General features: G+C 39.5%; 1 protein-coding gene across 15 annotated transcripts in view; it reads right to left on the bottom strand.

Annotated features, from left to right (window-relative positions):
- The window catches only part of SYNE2 (spectrin repeat containing nuclear envelope protein 2), a 319,025-nt gene that overhangs the window by 228,024 nt on the left and 69,884 nt on the right, over nt 1-21,117 (bottom strand). For all 15 annotated transcript variants that reach the window (XM_059914375.1, XM_059914389.1, XM_059914374.1 and 12 more), the window contains exons 3-7: nt 10,603-10,664; nt 9,541-9,636; nt 9,375-9,452; nt 9,193-9,285; nt 3,550-3,731 (exon numbers count right to left, since the gene is read on the bottom strand). In XM_059914375.1, coding sequence (XP_059770358.1) covers nt 3,550-3,731; nt 9,193-9,285; nt 9,375-9,452; nt 9,541-9,636; nt 10,603-10,664 — 511 coding nt within the window. The remainder of the gene's footprint in view (nt 1-3,549; nt 3,732-9,192; nt 9,286-9,374; nt 9,453-9,540; nt 9,637-10,602; nt 10,665-21,117) is intronic.

Below are 21,117 nucleotides of genomic sequence, written 5' to 3'. Positions count from 1 at the left end.
TCCTAACCCCCTGTTCTCTCTGCACGACCGAGCTTTAGCCTGCTCGCAAGGAATGTGCCCAAGCCAGATAAGTTCCCCATCAACTTTTACCCTTGCCTTCATCTGATATGAAAACTGGAAGAATGCCTTTTGCTGACACAGATGGTTAATGGTCATGAGACCCCAGGGAGAGGAAAAACCCCTGGTTCCTGTTGGTGCAGACATACTTCTCCCTTCATAGTCAGATTCTGTTTGAGCTTTGGCCCCTTTAAATCTCCCTGTACCCCTTTCGAGGGCATGGAGTGCAGCTCTGAATGCCTCTGGATCCTTGTCTGCCGGATCCTGCCTGTAAGTTACCCACAATAAGTTTCATAATTGCACTTTATGGAGTTGCCTGTTTCATTCTTCAGTCTTAAAGTTCCTTCTCAGTTCAGAGGATATTATTCAATATCTCCACCTTCCAACATGCAGCAACACTGGCTTCATTTCTGCTTCTCCACAGCCTTTTTAATCCTTCTGCCTGGACACTCTTCCTCCCAGATATTCACACACCTAAAGCCTTCTCCTTCAGGTCTCAGCTCAAAGGTCTCCTCCTCAGAAAGGCATACACACTGCTATATGTAAAATAGATAACCAACAAGGACCTACTGTATAGCACAGGGAACTATACTCAATATCTTGTAATAACCTATAATGGAAGAGAATGTAAAAAAAGAATATACATATTTATATATATATATTTATGTATAACTGAATTACTTTGCTGTACATCTGAAACTAACACAACATTGTAAATCAACTATATTTCAATAAAAATTTTAAAAAGAAGAAAGGCACTCCATGACCACCTACGATAAGGGCACCCTCTTCCTATCCTTGACATTCTCAACCATATCATAAGTCCTTCCTAACTTTACGGCCAACTATAATTATCATATTTATTCATGTACCTCTCCTACTAGGGTGCAAGCCCCTTGAGAACAGGGGCCCTTTCTCTCTTGCCCATCATTTTAGACTCACCCGCCCTGCAAACAGTGCCTGACATAAAAAGGTGCTTAACATGTATATCTCAAACCACTCAATTTGTGTTCGACAAGAGATCACTGAAGATTTTGTAAAAGCATATAGTTGCCTACAAAGTGTGGGAAATATTCGAGAACAACTATAGTTTCCTTTAATATCCCATAAAAACGCAAGGAAATTCAATGGACTAATTTAAGTATACATCAAAAGTATACATGATAAAAGCTACTCAAGAAATAATCTGCTTCAGATGACCTGGGCTTTCCTGGATCCCTTAGGAAAAAACCCTAAACTATGATTATGACAAACTACATAGTAGGCAGTGATTTTCCTGTCGTTTAACAAACACTTATATGGTGCCCATTGTGTCCCGAAACTGTTGCAAATGTTTTTTAAAAAAAACACAATTCTTGTAATGCACATAATAACCCTATGAAGTAAGTGTTAGTATTGCCCACGTTTTATAATTAAGGAAACTTGAACACAACGAGATTAAGTGTCTAAGGCTACCAGTTAGAAAGTGCTGGGAGCCAGAACTCAAAACCTAGTATTCCAGCTTCAGCGTGCACGTGTAAGTACTAAACTAAATTGATGGCTACGGGGGTGGCGGTGGGGCTGAGGGCGGGGCCAGACCCGCCAGAGTGCTAAGGGGGGCCAGAGCCGGCTCAGGTCCGACCAGCAGGCACCGCGCTCCATACAGCACCAGGCTGGGAACTCAGCTCTGCCCTGATGGGCCAAAACAAGTGCCACAGAGAACGTGCTACTGCCGGGCCTTGGAGAGGGCGGGGTTGGCTCCAGAGTGACTGACAGGATCTAGGCTCACGCAGACATCACAGATGGGGGCCCAATTCATCTCCTTCAGAAATAAAAAAAAAAAAATCACATATTTCTTACAACATAGTCTTACATCTGAGCCCTAGAGAATCAGAATATTCAAACAAAAGTCACCCAGTAATACCACCAATGACAGCCAAAACTAGAATAAACTCCTGACGAAATACTTAAGAATTACCTACTACATCTTAATACGTTTAGCATAAGCTCTATAGTTGAAAAATAAGGAAGGACATGGGGAAAAGGTAAACCTTGGTAAAATATATGGACTTTGAAAGGGTTTGAAGCTTATTTAAGCATAAATGAAACAAATCTGAATATGGTGTAATAATGCTTTTCACACATGCTATATTTTGGATTTTAAAAATTTAGGAAACTGAAGTAAAATTATCTCTAGGAAATTCAAGAAAAAGTTCATTTAATATACTTAAAACCTGTAAGATATGCATGTATATTTGTGTCCCCTCACAGAATACAGAGGATAAATGACAACTACAGAAAGGTAAGGCAGAAATTAACATCTTAGCCTTTCATTAGGAAGCAGTTACTCAGAAGCCCAACATTTGAGAGGGCTTAGCAACATTTGTATGCCTCTGTTTATCTGGACAATGCTATGATGTGACAAAGAACGCCTTTTGAACTCTATAGGTCTTTTTGTGGTGGATCTCCTGCATCCTAATTCCTTATTTTCCTAAACTCCATCCAAGCAGTTGGCTAAATTGAAAAAGTAAATGTATCCCAAGAGCAGAAAACATTTTCCTATGTAAAAAAGAAATTATAGTGGGAGGAATTGGGAGACTGGGATTGACACATATACATTATTGACACTATGTATAAAATAGACAACTGATGGGAACATACTGTATAGCACAGGGAACTCTACCTAGTGCACTGTGGTAACCTAAATGGGAGGGAAGTCCAAAAGGAAGGGAATAACTACATGTGTATGGCTGATTCATTTTACTGTGCATTGGAGGCTAACACAACATTGTAAAGCAACCAGACTCCAATAACAATTAATAATTAAAAAAACTGAAAAAAAAAAGAAATTATAAGCATTAACTTCCCTTTATCATCTTTTTTTAAAACACCTACTCTCTTGTTTCTTTGTTTCCTAATTGAGCTACGAGTTTCTAAACAATGGGGACCATGGTCTTTCATGCAGCCCTATAGAGTTCCAAGGGATAATTTTATGAGTTGGCTACTCATTCACTCATTTTTCATTCATCCACTCAACACATTTATGGAGCACCTACCAAGAACACATATTAGGCTAAAATTAAGGGAATACACAGTCAACTAAGATAGAGTCCCGACTTTTAAAGAGCTTCTAGCATGGCAAAACGTTTTGAATCTAAATCCACCTTCCAGATGCATAGGGGAATCGTGCCTAAAGAAAAAGATATTTAAAAACTACTTTATTTGTACACAGTAATAGGCCACCTACACACGGGAGCGGGAGTGAGGTAAGTTACCCAGATGATACCACCTTCCGGTCTTCAAAACCAAGTGTGGCTGAGCTCACAGAGGTCCACATGTGGAAGATTCAGTGTGAGGGGAAGGGGGAGAGCGAGCATTTTCTTTTTATGAGAGGGAAGTGTTCAGGTGGGTGATACTCCTATTTGGCCCGATTTTCAGACCTGGAGGTCGGTAAGGTTGTGTTGGTGGGTACAGCTGCCCTGTGTGTCTCCCCTGGTGGAGCAAACTACTTACGCGGCACATTGCTCCTGAGCCCACTGGAGAAGAGCCTTCTTTGCAGACATCTGCCATCTTTCTTGGACTTTGGAGCATTTCTTAGCTGGAGGACTTGAGGTAGGAGATGAGTCGACCACACTCACACTGTCCAGGGAAGGTTGATTGTAATTGCAAGAAAGAGTCCGGGCAAGCTCCTCAATCTAAGGAAGACATAATAATCGTTAACGTGTATGGAATCATAGGTTAGCAGCATTGAGGCAAAACCTTCAGCCAGAACAAGACCTAAAAATTATTGTATAACAGTGACAGTTTACTCATGGTGAAATGAGCACTGGACAAACCTTTGAATAATGGCATTTGCCATCTGGGGCTACACATTGGCTTTTGGGACTTGCTCTCACCCAAGCATATGGCGTTCCACATCAAGGGCAGGCATCTATTCACCCCCCGCAGCATGCTTACAGAGCACTTCACTGGTGCTCCACCTCTGTCCATCAAAACTGAACTGGGCCAAACTGAACTGCTAGTCGAGAATCTCTCTGGAGAGACTGGGTCAATTAAAATGCATCCTTGATTATAAACCATTAAGAAACAAATATACATACAGGAAAAAACAGTCAAACACGAAGAGGTAAGTCCCAAGCAAGAAAAAATTGCCCTTAAGTATGTGAAAAATAACTTCATTAGTCATTTCAGAAATCTAAATATATACAGCAAGAGAACAGTTTTTTTAATACATAACACAGGCAACAATTTTTTAAAGATAGCAGTCAGTGATGGTGTGAGTACCAGAAGCTGGAAACACGTAAATTGGTTCAGATTTTTTTGGAGGGCAATATGATAATACCTACAGAAAACGTTAAAAGATAAATCCAGAAACATAATAGAAGTATTATTGAAAGATGTACACTTCTTTCAATGATTGACAGACTCACCAGATAACCAATAATAGTAGGTGTGACCAATACAATGAACAAATTTGATCTGGTCGGCATACCCCATTGCACCTAAAATGGCAGAATCAACATTCTTTCCCAGTGCATATAGAATATTTACCAAAATTGACCATGCTGAGCCATTAAGCAAGCCACAGCAATTTTGAAGGACTGAAATAATTCAGATTACATTTTCCAACCACACTGAAACTGAGCTAGAAATCAGTACTAATGAAGATATAACAAACTTCCAAATATTTGGAAATTAAGCCATAGATTGTGATAGAACCCATGGGTCAAATGAGATATCATAATGAAAATCTGAAAATATTTTGAACAGAACAAAAATGAAAATGTTATTTTCATGGGTTAAAAGATGCATTATTTAAAAGATGTCAGGGCTTCCCTGGTGGCGCAGTGGTTGAGAATCTGCCTGCCAATGCAGGGGACACGGGTTCGAGCCCTGGTCTGGGAAGATCCCACATGCCACAGAGCAACTAGGCCCGTGAGCCACAACTACTGAGCCTGCGTGTCTGGAGCCTGTTCTCCGCAACAAGAGAGGCCGCGATAGTGAGAGGCCCGCGCACCGCGATGAAGAGTGGCCCCCACTTGCCGCAACTGGAGAAGGCCCTCGCACAGAAACGAAGACCCAGCACAGCCATAAATAAATAAATAAATAAAAATAAATAATTAAAAAAAAAAAAGTGAATGGGAAAATTCCTCTTAAAAAAAAAAAAAAAAGATGTCAGCTTTTTCCAAATGATTCTATACATTCAATCAATCCTCATTAAAATTCCAACAGGTTGCGTGTGTGTAAATTAACAAGTTACTTATAAAATTTGTATGACTATCAAATCAACATGTTATGTACCTTAAGCTTACACAAGGGTATATGTCAATTACATCTCAAAAAAATATATATATATGTACGGAAATGCAAAGAGCAAAGAAGCCAAGATAATCTTGAAGAACGAGTTGGACAACCACACTATCAGATATCAAGACTGACTACTGTACAGCTACAGAAATTAATGTAGTATAGTATTGGTACAAGGATAAATAATGGGACAGAATAGACAATCTGAAAATGGAGCCATACCTATATGACTACTTGATTTATAAAGGTGATACTACAGTGCAGTAGGAAAATGATGGTCTCTTCAATAATTAGTGTTGGGTCAACTGGATAGCCGTATGGAAAAAAAAAATCTTAATTGCCTTAACATAACATACTCAAACAAATCAATTCATTCTTGAAAGACTGTAGAGCTAAAAGTAAAATGTGAAATGATTAAGCTTTTAGAAATGTGCTGTCCAATATGATAGCCACTAGCCACATGTGGCTATTTAAATTTAAATTAAATAAAATTTAAAAGTTAGTTCCTCAGTCATACTAGCCACATGTCAAGTGTTCAATAGCCACAAGTGGCTAGTGGCTACTGTTCTGTCCAGTGCAGGTACAGAACATTTCCATCATTGCAGAAAGTCCTATTGGACAGAACTATTCTAGAAAATAACATAAGAGAATATCTTCATGGTACTGGAAAAGGGAAAGAATTCTTTAAAGGACATAAAAAGTACTAGCCACCAAAAAAAAAAGAAGCTGATAAATGTGAACTACATTAAAATAATGAATGTCTGTTCATTAAAGATTTGAAAAGCAAGCCACAGAGTCAGAGAAGATATTTGCAATTTATATATACCCAACAAAGAACTTGTATCCAGAATACATTTTAAAACTTCTATAAATCATTACACACAACAGCATAGCTAAAATAAAAGTTTTTAATGCCAAGTATTAGCAAGGATTGGAGCAAGCAACTCTCAAACTCTGGTAACAGTGTAAATCAGAACAAGTTTGAAAAACTGTTTGGCAGTATCTACTAAAGCTGAAGATCACATGCCCTGTAGCCGAGCAGTTCAGTCCTAGATAAATATGCAACAGAAATAAGGGCTTGTACCACCAAAGGGCATATACAAGAATGTTTTTAGCGGCTTTATTCGTAATAGCTTAAAATTGGCAGCAAAAGAAATGTCCATCAACAGTAGAATGGTAAATAAGTTCTGGTATATTCATGCAATGGTATATTCATATACAGCAATGAAAAGGAAAGACCCACTGATACCTGCCTCAAGAGGATGACTCTCACAGACATGATGTTAAGTGAAATAAGTCAGGTAGAAAAGACTATTATATAGTGTATGCAAAATAATTCAGTTATAATTCCGTTTATATGGAGTTTAAGATGCTAAACTAACCAATGATAAAGATCAAAGTAGAGGTTATCTTTAGGGAAGGAGGGTAGTGACTGGGAGAAAGACCTGGGGGCTCTGGGAGGCTGGCAATATTCTATCATCTTATCTTCAGTTAAATGGTGGCTACATGGATGTGTTTAATTTACAAAAATTCATCAAGCTCTACATTTAAGATTTGTGCAGTTTTCTCTGTGTGTCGTATACTTTTAACAAAAGTTTATTTACAATATTAAAACAAAACTTTAAATTGATTTTTTTTTTTAATTTACTTATTTTATTTATTTTTGGCTGTGTTGGGTCTTCATTCCTGCATGTGGGCTTTCTCTAGCTGCAGCGAGCGGGGGCTACTCTTCATTTAGGTGTGCAGGCTTCTCATTGCAGTGGCTTCTCTTGTAGCGGAGCACGGGCTCTAGGCATGTGGGCTTCAGTAGTTGTCACATGCGGGTTCAGTAGTTGTGGCTCGCAGGCTCTAGAGCGCAGGCTCAGTGGTTGTGGCAAATGGGCTTAGTTGCTCCATGGCATGTGGGATCTTCCAGGACCAGGGCTCGAACCCGTGTCCCCTGCACTGGCAGGCGGATTCTTAACCACTGCACCACCAGGGAAGCCCAAAACAAAACTTTAAAAAGCTACGATTTTGCAAACCTTATGGCCCAAGAATGCCGTTTCTAGGAATTTGGCCCATGGATATAATTAAGATTATATGCAAAAGTTTTATCTTAAGGGTAGTCTTTTTGGAATTGCTTAGTCATAAAAATCTGTGAGCATTCTGACTGTCCATTAATGAAACAACAGTGCTTTACAACAGAACATCATACTTCCCTTAAAATACATATAAATTCAGAAAGATTTTAATTAGAATAGCTTGAAAACAGTAATGGATAGCATGACCCCATTTTGTTTAAGACATACATACATGAATACATATATTAATTCCCACTGTATATGTCATGAAGACTGTACACCAAATTAATTGAAGTGGTTATCTGTGAGTGGCAGAATTACAGATGACTTTATTTTCTTTTCTTTATCTATATTGAAATTTCAAATTATATTTCAAATGTCCTAAAAAGTATGGAAAAATATTAAAAATGCCTATGAATGATCAAATTTTAACATTTTACCACATTTGGTTCATAACTTTTTAAAGAAATAAAACACAAATACACTTTGAGCCTTCTGTCTTTCCCCCTTCGATTCCATTTCCTTCCTTTCCCAAAGGAAGAAAACCAAAATACTAAATTTAGTTTTCATCATCCTCATGTATGTTATTCTACTACAACTACAAATATAGGTATCCAGGAATGATATAAAGTCTCATTTTGTATGTTTGAAATTTTACATAAATTAGTTATGTTATTTTCTAGTTTTCCTAAAATAAGCATTTGTTTCCCATATAATTTTTAAAGTAATTATGGAGATAATGAACATGTAACTTTTTAAGGAGCTACAGAAAACATGCACTAATTCAAAATCCCAGGCCTGAAAGAATGTATTTATCAATCATAAGTGTCATAAAGTCAGGACTATAACCTTCTTATTCCCTGTTATTTTCTTTCTTTCTTTTTTTTTTTTTTTTTGGCTGTGTTGGGTCTTCGTTGCTGCGTGCGGGCTTTCTCTAGTTGCAGTGAGCAGGGGCTACTCTTCGTTGCGGTGCGTGGGCTTCTCTTTTCAGTGGCTTCTCTTGTTGCAGAGCATGGGCTCTAGGTGCGTGGGCTTCAGTAGTTTCAGCACACGGGCTCAGCAGTTGTGGCACAAGGGACCCAGAGTGTGAAGGCTTCATTAGTTGCAGCGTGTGGGGCTCAGCAGTTACAGCGCACGGGGTCTAGAGCACAGGCTCAGTAGTTGTGGCACACGGGCTTAGTTGCTCCACGGTATGTGGGATCTTCCAGACCAGGGATTGAACCCGTGTCCCCTACATTGGCAGGTGGATTCTTAACCACTGTGCCACCAGGGAAGTGCCCCCTGTTATTTTCTTACTGTCCTAGCACAAAAGTTAGCACGAAGTAGGTGCTCAAAAATATTTGTGGAATGAAATGAAAGCTATGAGTCAGTCTTGGGACAGAACTAGATGTTGCAGGATTATTAGATTAGACAAGGGACCTCAAAAATAGGGAGATTTAACCAAGTTTAATGGGTTAATTTTCAAGAATTTACTCCAGAAGCTTCCTATTCTCTCTTCTGACAGAGTAAATAAACAATAATAAGCAAAAATTTACCATGGCAAGTTCTATTCAGACTGGTGCTGATACCATGGATATTTCAGGATATCATGATAATTCAGCATTCAATTTTCAATTGAAGAATAACATAAGTGGCAAAGGGTCTGCTATATATTTTCCACCTGACAAGACCTCCAGAGGGTCCTATTTCTGGAAGAAGCTCTAGCATCAAGTCACACATATTGCATTACACTTATTTCATACTGTGGTAATTAGAACAGGAACACTTTTCATATCATCAAACTACTTACATGAAAGTGCAGTATAATTGTCCAAATTAGGCCAAGAATAATGGATGGGTTTCCATCTACAATATCGGTAACGTGAATATTTATTAGCTTGATCTGGAAAAAAAAGAAATGTATGTTAAAAGGAGAAAATATTTCACAGCATTTATCTCCCCAATGAATTTTCCTGTGAATTTCATACTCACTGATCGGTTTTTTAGGAATCTCAGGGCATGTTCTATATTGATTCTACACTGGAATGTATTAGATCCTTTATCTCGAGGCTATGAAATTCAAGCAAAATATATTACTCAGAAATGTGATTTTTTGTTTTAATCCACAAAATTTCTTAATGTTGTTTTAAAAGCTTACCAACTGTTGTCCTGAGAGTACTTCCAGCAGGTCCAGGAGGACATGCCCCTTTTTAATGTCTGCGAACAGGTCCGATACAACTGAGGGAGGGGTGTGCTACAAAAGGTCACAAGAAAAGTAATCATTGGAACTTTGGTCCAAAAACACGATAACTTTAAGCATCTCATAAATGTGCTTTTGCATCTTTGCAAAAGCTAAGATTCAGTAGTGATTTTCTTCTTAATTAACAGAATGTAGAAAACACACAAAGTTCCACATCAAAACACGATAAGGAAAGTAGTGAACTTATCTCACAGCAAATTTCCAGTAACACAACACTCTTTCAGCTTTCACTGAGAGCTTAAAACCTGTGCAGTGAAGTGGCATTCAGGATGCTCAGAATCAGCCAATAGTGACCCATCTGGGGAGATTACATTTCTGGAGTAACCTGTTTACGAATTTCCTCTTTTTAGAATGACGAGCATTGTGCTGGGATGGGTAGCCTGGGAGAAGAGGCTCATTCATTTGGTATCTAGGTTATTCCAGGCACCTGGATCACTGAAGGCCAAGATAGCACAGAGATTAAGATCAAGGCCTCTGGGTCCAGACTGCCTGGGTTTGCATCCCAGCACTATCACTTGTAAGCTGTGGGACCTTGGAGAAGTCACACAACGTCTCTGTACCTTAGTTTCCTTGTTCTTTAAACACGAACAATACTATCTGTCTCATAGGATGTTGTGAAGTCACTGAAACATGACGAGTGGTCAGTACATTTAAAGTACTTACAACAGTGTCTAACATAACACTCAATATATATGACTTCTTGTTACAATTTCATTTGATAAAAGAGATGTTACTGCTTTAAATATTTTCCAGTACTGTCTCCCATATCCTTAACAAAAATGCCCCCTTTTCGTGTTGGGAAAGAATAACAGATACATCAAAACAAGATCAAGGTGACATTCAGCACATTTTTTCAACCTTTTACATGTCACCAGTGCCATTTTGGGGACCAAAACTGAGCGAACAGGAGGAATCACTTAAATATATATTTATAGCTTGATTTGCTCTCTTTTTCCTCACCTTTGCCAACTGTGAGTTTATCCAGCATGTGAAGGTTTTCTTCTGAGTGTCTTCCTGTTCAGCTATTTAAAAAGGACAATAGCAGTTAGAAAACGAGAAGCCTCAGAAACCATTTGAACAAATCAACGTTTCAAAGGTCTGTCACTCTGGGTATGTGTGTGTATCTCACAATCTTATAAACGTTCTAGACTTAGTTTAAATTTCAGGTGTTTGTCCAAGAAGTGCTTTGGAAATATAGCACATTGAAATGAGATATTTTTCAAAGCCACCGTTTAACTGCAAGAGACAACAGTTTTTAATATTTTACCAACAAAAGAATTAGCCCCTACATGACAGCGCTGTACAAGGACCTGTGAAGAAAAAAAAAGGGTTTCTAATCCAAATGGACTTGCAGTCTAAGCCAACACCACACGGCACTTCAGATAAACCCAGAACATCTGAATACATTTTAAAGGGCTCATAAAGTCGTGGCAGTTTAGTCTTGACATTTATCATGAAGAATATATTGTCACTGAATTAACAGTAAATCAGCTGCAATTAGAGTCAGAGAGACCTGAGTTCAAATCCTGCCTCTGTTACTGAGTAGCTGTGTGACGTGGGGCAGGTTCCTTGTGGAATAAGGTGAGAAGCACTCACCGCTAGAGACTGTTAGTGGTTCACTCAAAGTGAACAGACCCTGGCACCAAGGAAACACAGGAGAAGTGCTAGCTCTCACTCTTACTAACCAGGCAGGAGTCCAGGGAAAGATCGGAACACTCGGTGTATATCTTCCCTTCCTCCCCAGGGCAGGAGAGAGCTCCATACCGACACCATTCTTCCCCTCACCTTCTACCCCCTCGGCTCCAGCAGACACCCTTAACCCTGAGGCCAGGGGTTACCCTGCACACAGGACTGTCCTTCCATCTCCCCAGATCTCCTCATCCTACTGGACAGGGGTGAGAGCAATCCCAACACCCACTCCTCCCTGTGTCTAATGCTTACAGCCTTGTCACCACCACCTACCGCGGGCTCACCAGATCTCATCTCACTGTGCCTTTGTCCCTGCTTACCACCGTCAACACACACACACACACACACACACACACACACACACAGTTCACACACTCTCAGGTCCCCCTCCATTCTCGCTCTAATTTCCAAAAGACTCTGCACGTCCCCCAATTTTTCTCATCTCCCACCTCTCCTTAACTCCTGAAACCCTTCACTGATGCTGAAATCCATAATAGACCATCAGCAAAATCCCCTATGTGCCCACTACCCTCTTCACCTTTCTGCTCTAATTGAACCTCCACCCTAACCCAGAACTCTGCTTTCCCCACAGCCCTCCCAAGTGACAGCATTGCTTTCTCTTGCAGACCTTGGACCACTAGTTCCTTGCTCTTCGCTGCTACTTCCAGATCATCTTCCAGTCTCTTTGTCCCTGAAATGCTCCAGCTTTAACTCTCATGGCATCAGACAGTCCCCACTATTACAGTCATCTACTTACCTCTGTCATTCCTCATCATTGCTCAAAGGTTTTAGTTCCTTCCCCACTGTTGCTTTTTCCATGTGACCCCTAATTCTTCGTAATTTCAATACACATACTGATGAAACTTCCAACCTTCTGGCCTCTCTGTTTCTTGAATTCTTCTCCAATAAATGTGTGTTCTGCCCTGCCTCAACCACTCACTGTCATGGTTATACCCTGATCCTGTCATTAATAATAACTACAACTCATGATCTTGAGTTCATGCATCCCCATCTCTGAACATCATTCCTTATCTTTTCAGTTCATTCTCACTAGTCTCAACTCCAACAATCCTTGGAGTCCATCAGCAACTCCAAGCCACCAATTCTTCCAGTTTTACACTGTCCCTCGCCCCCTTGGTCTCCTTCCTTTCATCCTTATCCATTGTAAATTCCACGATCAATTATTACAAACACTCCCTTGCACCTCTCATTCTGCTGTGTGCTCTTCATCACTACTCTCTGCTCACTCATACCTGCACACATGCTGCTGAATGTGGCTGGAAGGAAATCCGTAACTGCTGACCAGTCTCATCGTGACCACCACGTAGGCCCTCAATGCTGCCTGGAAGTCATAATACATTGCCTTCTCCCACTCCTCTAGACAGCAATTTCACACCCTCTCCTTCTTTCTCAAACTCCCAACGCCTCCCCTCCCATCCTTACTCTCAGCTGAGACCTTGCTTCCCCAGGACACTTAGGGATCATCTACTCCCTTGTCTAGTAACCTGTCAAAAGGCTCTGCCTCCAACCTGTTAGCATGGGTGAGCCAGCCTTGCTCAGACCTAAAGCCAATCCCTTCCTTCACTCATTCACCAGGTCTCATCCCTTTGGAGCTACTCCAGGACCTTTTACGCCTTTCTCTCCTGTATTATCCTCTCCCCCACCCAAGACTATTCCCATTAGTACTGATCCATGCTATTAATTCGCCCATCTAAAACTAAAAACAAAAAACAACCCTCTCTTGACCCCATCAGGTACAGGTCCATTGTGGCAAAACTCCTCAAATAGATTTGTCTATGTTCATGGTCTCCAGGTCCCCTCCTCCTTCTCTCTTAACTGAACCCACACCAATCGTGCCCTTACCATTCCGCTGAAACTACTTTTTCATCAAGGTCACCATGAATCGAGGTCATCAATGACCCCCCCGCCCCCACTAAAACCAGTGATCGATTCTCAGTCTTCATCTTTCTGGAGCAATCAGCAGCATTCAGTACAGATGATCACTCTCTCCTTCTGCTTGCAGGCCCCTATACTCTCTGTCTTCCTCCTCCATCACATGCTGGCTTCTCCCTTTCTCTCACACTTCATGTCCAATGCCTCGGGAAATCCTCTTACGTCCACCTTCAAAATATATTCAGGATATGACCACTTCTCACCACCTTCACTACAACCACTGGTCCAAGGCACCTCCACCTCTCCCCAGATTACTGCAATAGATTCCTAACAGGTCTCCTTCCTTCCAGCCTTGCCCTCTGAATATTATTCTCAACACAGCAGCCAGAGTGATGGCACTCATCTGTAAGATCTATTCCGACCATCCTATTTTAAACTGTAACAACCCCACTTCTGTTCCCTCTTGTCCTGCTTGATTTTTTTTCTACAGTACTTACCACCTTTAACATTCTAGGTAAGCTATATATGTAGTATGTTTATCATTTAATGCCTTACTGTCCTCCCAATAGAAGGTAAGCACCACATAAGCAAGATGTTTCATCTGTGATATATTCCAGGGGCCTAGAAGAGTCAGGCCCAGAACAGGCTCTAAGCAAATATTTGCTAAAAGAGTAGGAATAACAATAATTTTACTAACTATTAGTACTGTTATATTTTATTTGCTGTACTGAGAAGGTCAAATCTACTTCTATGTGTTTACATTCCTTCTTTTAAAAGATGCTCGTTCTACCTTCCAATACATTGTTTTCCTTTGACTCTACCCATTCTCCCTTATTAATCTCTAACACAGTTGAACTGAAATTGTTGGCATGACATCTAGTCTGAGTTCTCAAAAATATTTTAATCTGATGAGAGTTCAGGTTGAGAAAATGAAAAGAATCTGAGTAAATGGAATTTTAGGGTGTTTGCAATTGTGACTGAGTAGAAATTAAAGATGCACTTAACCTCATCGGATTTTCTCCTTTAACTTTTTAAATCCATTACATTTTTTCTGTATTACCGGCTGAAATTAGTTATAGCTCAGTGATTTACACATTAAAGGGTGCTCAATAATTGTTAGCTGAACTGAACTGAGTCCTGACAAGCCAACCAGATAGTTTAGGCTTTTGAGAGTTATTTCTGTTTTTATAAATTTCATTTAAAACAATTATAAAGAACTAGGGACTTCCCTGGTGGTGCAATGGTTAAGAATCCGCCTGCCAACGCAGGGGACATGGGTTCGCTCCCTTGTCCGGGAAGATCTCACATGCCGTGGAGCAACTAAGCCCACGCTCCACAACTACTGAGCCTGTGCTCTAGAGCCTGTGAGCCACAACTATTGAGCCCACGTGCCACAACTACTGAAGCCCGTGAGCCTAGAGTCCGTGCTCCGCAACAAGAGAAGCCACCGCAATGAGAAGCCCGTGCACCGCAATGAAGAGTAAGCCCCCACTCGCCACATTTAGAGAAAGCTCTCGCACTGCAATGAAGACCCAAAGCAGCCAAAAAATAAATAAATAAAAATTTTTTAAAAAAGAATTATAAAGAACCATAATTTTGTCCTATAATTCAAAATGTTATTAACGTTTTCATTGTTTGTTTCCCTAGAATCAGCAGGTGATAAGACAATAAATTTTAAACATGTACTAATGCTTACCAAAAAATGTGTTGAGAGCTAACTTTGTTCCTCAGTAGAGAAAACTAGAGAACAAGTTTTTATGTTTCCAGGATCAAGTTACATGCACACAAAGTGCATTACTCAAGGCCATGTATATAAGCAGGAAGGGACTATTTCATTATTACAATAAAGCAGAAATTCAAAACAAAAAACAAAACAAACAATGACGAAAGCAAACAAAGAGGGCTCTCTTCTTTATCCTTAAGGAGCCAAGAGAGATTTTTTTTCTTTCTAGGTGTAAAGTATGGAGAAGAAACTAACCAGGAATACCACCAGGTCCAGGACAGGGAGTCTACACTAACGTTAGGGGACTTATTGTGGGAGAAAGGAATAACCATAGAGGGGGTGAGATGCTGGCACAAAAAGGAATGTAAAGGAGCACTGTGTGCCCAAGGAGTTTGAGTATTGCACATCCACCTGGAAACCTCAGTCATTCTGAATTATTTCCAAGAAAGATGAGGGATCACATGATCATTTCCATGTGATGCTGGACAAAAGGGGTCTTGGTACTGAGCAAACTGAGGACTGTGAACTTTCCTAGGCTGAGAAAACAGGCAGCACATAAGGGCTCTATATGGACTGTTCAACTTGGAGCACCTAGTCTCACATAGGTTGGACTGACCTCTGATAGGGACATAAATTTAAAATAACCAAAAATTTCCAATGAAAACCTTAAGTTATCCCTGTCCTAATTTGATTAAAATCTAATAGAAACAAGGGGAAAAATGATAAGAGGAGCAGGCAGAACAAACCCCGACCCGGAACTCTCCAGTTAGCAAATGAAACCCTCAGGAAAAGGTTTTTAAACTTCATGGCTTTTAACTAACACATTGTCCACCTCTTCATCCTGGAAATCAGCACCCTTCAAATGCAACAAGGACCCTTACTAACAGCAAAGATGTACCAGGTGCAATTGAACACCTTTATGACTACTCAATTAAATGGTTTCATCTGTGCCATGTCACTTATCCCTTGACACACTTTTCTCACATTTTCATACTGCTTTATCCCTGAAAAGTGGTATTAATTCAACAGGAACCAGAGCCAAATAGCTCGCCCTATGGCAGGATAAGTAACCTTTTGTTCTTTTCAAAGGCTGACCCATTGGGGAAAAAATAATTGAGAGCCACATGCTTTAAAGCAACTTAATTTGAGTGGGTGAGATTTTTTTTTAATGTTGGGTTTTATTTTTTAATTTCCAGAGTAACTTTCTAATAAAATAATAAAACTCTTCTCAAAATGGCATAAAGAGAATAGGACCTTTTATTTATTTAATTTTATTTTTTATTTTTTTTAATTTCATTTTTACTTTATATTGGAATATAGCTGATTTACAATGTTGTGTTAGTTTCAGGTGTACAGCAAAGTGATTCAGTTATACATATACAAATATCTGTTGTTTTTCAGATTCTTTTCCCATATAGGCAATTACAGAGTATTGAGTAGAGTTCCCCTGTGCTATACATACAGTAGGTCCTTGTTGATTATCTATTTTATATATAGTAGTGTGTATCTGTTAATCCCAACCTCCTAATTTATCCCTCTCTCCCCACCTTTCCCCTTTGGTAATCATAAGTTTGTTTTCTAAGTCTGTGAGTCTGTTTCTGTTTTGTAAATAAGTTCATTTGTACCATTTCTTAGATTCCACATATAAGTGATATTATATGAAATTTGTCTTTCTCTGTCTGACTTACTTCACTTTGTATGATAATCTCCAGGTCCATCCATGTTGCTGCAAATAGCATTATTTCACTCTTTTTTATGGCTGAGTAATGAGGAAAAGACCATTTAATCAGCAGACATCAGGGACAGAAAAAGACAAAAACAGACAGAAAATAATAAAATCTATCATAATGATGAGTTTCTTAAAATGCCAAGGAATAGAGAATGAGAAATTCTCTATTCTGATTTTTAAGGCAAATAAGAAGTATATAAAATGTAGTCAGTGAATTTTATTCAGGCCCATATGGGTATTCTTGATTATCATTCTTGGAAAATATCTGGCTGAGTTTGAGAAAGGCATAGAAGGAAAAGGTTTTCTCTAGGTGTCATTACCATAAAAATACATTTAATCCCTGACTTTGTTCTTATTCAATCTGCCTTTTGTGAGCTGGCAACTCATATCCTTACCTGGAAGGGAACTTAAATGAAAACAAATTGAGTTAAGCTCAATTAAAGAGGGTAGATTTTAAGTTCATTATAAATCTCATTAGTAAACTACCAAGGCCACTGGGTCTCCGCAAGGTCCAGTCTCAACAAAAGTTCATCTAAAATGTTGACTCCAGCAGTCCTCCCTGGTAGTAAGAGTTCAAAGGCAGTTACCCAGGCACGAGAACCTCTAACTGACATTTTCACTTAAACACAGAGCAACACATTATTACAATGTGGCTTCTCCAAGAATGTTCTCTACTGCATGAGGTCACCAAGGAGGCTTTGCAACCTCCTCTATCCAGGAATTTCCCTTCTTCCCTTTCTACTGCTGGGTTATTGATAACAGGTTTATTGTACATGGCACCGGATTTATTACTTGGATCCTTCACTCTCCTCATTAAAATCTTTTGATCACTCCCTAATTCCTTAATGAATAAAATATAGATTCTTAGCCTAACATTCTAGGTCATTCAGAATTTGACTCCAATCAACTTTTTCCTGACTCATCCCCCCATGACTTCCCCACTTACATCCTACTTCTCTAGCCAAACTAGAATGTATGCAGTTCCCCAGTTAAGTTGCTCTCTTTTCTGCATCAACATGCTATGTACCTTCTGGAATGGCTAATCCTCCCGCATCCCTCTGCATTCACAGAAACCCCAGCACCCAGCACAATGCACATGGGGGGCATTCGATCAACATTTGTTAAAATAAGACATATCCTGTTCAAATGTCCCCTTTGTGAAATAGAAATAATCTCTTCTGGCTCTGGCCTACCCACAATACTTTGTTGGGTCTTTTTTTTTTTTTTTTTTTAATCATTATTACTATTAGGAAGTAATATACAATCCTCATAAAACATGTTTTATAAACAGTAACAGAATTCAAAGTTAATCTTAACTTTCCCCAAACACCCATTTTCCTTCCCCAGAGACAACATTAATTAACAATTTCCTGTGCATCCTTCTAGATTAGACAGGCAAAGAACATAAATTCTAAAGAGCAAGGACTTGTTCTGGTCAGTCACTGGGTTCCTCGCTCCTAGAATAATACCTCACAAGTAGAAGGCACTCAGTCAATACTTGTCGAATGAAAGAATGAATGTATGTATATGTAATTAAATTACTACACATGATATGGTTTCATTTTTTAAGTTGATAATTCAAAAAGCAGCAATTTAGGTACACTATTTAAAGTTAAAAAGCGTCTGTTAAGCCATAAGAAATTTTTAAAAAGGAGATCATAAACCTTCCACATTACCAGAAAGGAAGAAAATTATCATTTACCCAGTAAAAAGAACAAAGTAGATACATATGTGCCGATGCAGGTATATTCTTAAGTGAAAAAGAGCAAATTATAAAACAGCATGTTTATCATCATTCTACCTGTATTTTTATGAAAGGATAGCTACATGAATAACCAACAGTTTTGTTTCTGTCTTATGGTAATTACCACTTGCTGCTCACGTACTGCAGTCATGTACCTCTATGTGGTTTCTCTCCTACTCATTGTATCAGCCTTAATATTAAACCCTTATGCTTTTATGTTTTTGCTTCCCCTTAGACCAGTGCCATGTAGAGAAGAGGTACTCGATATAATTTGCTGATCGAAAGACTTTGTAAATATTAAAAGATTGAGGTTCAAACTGACTTATTGCATGGAGAAGAATTTATTGGCAACAGTTACTAGGCCTATGTCTTATCCTAATCCTTGTTTTAAAAACCCCTGGGCACAGATGTCGAGAACAAATGTATGGACACCAAGGGGGGAAAGCTGTTGGGGGGGAAGCTGTGGGTGGGATGAATTGGGAGATTGGGATTGACATATATACACTAATATGTATAAAATAGATAAGTAATAAGAAGCTGCTGTATAAGAAAAATAAATAAAATTAAAAAAAAAAAAAAACCCTGGGTAATTTCTTTCTTCTACTAAGAAAATGTCTTGAACAAAAGGGTCTTCACTCTCCTCTTCTGCTCTCCCCTGAAACAATGCTGCCAACTCTGTTAGACAAGGTAAGAATAACTAAATTCAGACAATAACGCAACACATTTTAGCCATGTGTTCCAACAGCCATCCCAAAGCATCTTACCCAAGCTGTTTTCCAATAGAAAGGGAACTAAAAATAATAAGGCCACCTCTTCTACTGTTTCTCATGGAGGTGATAACAAACAAATAAATGAATGAAAACACACAGGCATGCACAATGAAAACAAAAAAAGCCTAAAATATCTGAAGAATAAACAGGAAAAGGCCTGTTACTGAACCACAAAAGGGGACACTATTAACCAACAGAGAAAGCATGGGGACAATTTACAACACATTTTCTTGCAACCAACCATAAGCCAAACAAATAAGCAAGTAAGAAAGAAAAATAAATAGTACCAAGACTGAGCTCTCACTTATTGAACCAGAAAAGTGAGTTTAGAAGCTAACACATCTCGTAAACTCAATGTGCAACCATGTCTCTACTTCAAAATTCTTTTCATTCACATATTTCCTCCCAGGAGAATCTGTGTTGTCACTACGGAAAAAACAGCACTTGCCTGTCAAACTCAGCATTCCAGGACTGAAATGACACTCTACCTCCCTACTTCTCCCCAGACCTGTCCTCATCTGTGTTTTCATCTCATGGAATCGACACCACCATCCTTTATCAGCCCCAAGTACAGCCTACCGCCAAATCCTGCAAATTTGCCTCCACATGGCTCTGGTATGCGCTTCCTTCTCTACATCTGACGGCCCTCTTGCCTGATCTACCGTCAGGTCTGGCCTGGACCATGTCCATGGCCAACCAGGTTTGCTCTGCTCCCTTCAATCTGTTCTCCACTTCAGCCAGTAGATCTGACCACAGTACCCTTTCCACCCTTTGATGGTTTCTCTCTGCTCTGAGGATCAAAAGCAAAACAGCCTATGAGGCTTGCATGGTCCACCCCAGAGCATCTCTCCAGTCTCGGCACTTACAGCTCTCCTCCATGCCCAGGGCTCCAGCCACTCCATCTTCCTTCAGGGCCTTTACAAGCTATGTTCCCTCCTGCCACAGATGTTTGCATCACCCTGCCCTCTTCACCTACTTGACTTCTAATTACCCTTAGGGCTCAGCTCAATTGTTGCATCCCGAAGGAAACCTAAGTCAATCTGTCTTCCTCCACTACTTAGCACCTGCCTCAACTTATAATCATTGACAAGGTTAAGAGCACGGGCTCTAGAGCCAGACTACCTGAGTTTGATCCTCAGATCCTGAGTATCTGCCACCTACTCGCTATGAGCCTCAGTCTTCTCATTAGTAAGATGGGAATAACAGTACCTACCTCACAGAGTTGCTAAGAAGATTAAGTACTTGTACTGATGTAGAATCAGAGATCAACAACAGATAATCCCAAAGGCCAAATGCAGCCCACCACGTATTTTTGTAAATACAGTTTCCTTGGAACACAGACACACTCATGTGTTCACATACTGTCTGTAGCTATGTTCATGCTAAAATGGCAAGTTGAGTAGTTGCGACAGAGACCATATGGACCTCAAAGCTAAAATATTTACTACCTGATCCTCTACAAAAAAAGTTTATCAATCCCTGGCAAGATTATGCTTGATCTACACAAATGAATATTAGCTATAACATGGATGAACGTTGAAATCATTATGCTAACTGAAAGAAGCCATCACAAAATACCACATATTATATGATTCCATGTGTACAAAATGTCCAGAATAGGACAATCTATAGACACAGAAAGTAGATCAGTGGTGGCCTCGGCCTGATGCAGGGAGGAGTAGAAGGTTTTGGAATAAAATGGGAATAAAGGGTATGGGGTTTCTTTGTGGGGGGGGGGGATGGTGATAAAAATGTTCTAAAATTAAATGCAATGGTTGCACAATTCTGCGAGTATACTAAAAATGATTGAATTGTACACTTTAAATGGGTGAGTTGCATGGTATGTGAATCACATCTTGAATTATATCTCTATAAAGCCGTTCCTAAAAAAATATTAGCTAACATCTGTGAGCTAACTTGATTACTA

This window comes from Balaenoptera ricei, chromosome 2, assembly GCF_028023285.1.
Source record: "Balaenoptera ricei isolate mBalRic1 chromosome 2, mBalRic1.hap2, whole genome shotgun sequence".
Taxonomy (NCBI): domain Eukaryota; kingdom Metazoa; phylum Chordata; class Mammalia; order Artiodactyla; family Balaenopteridae; genus Balaenoptera; species Balaenoptera ricei.
This window is presented reverse-complemented; position numbering and strand designations above follow the sequence as displayed.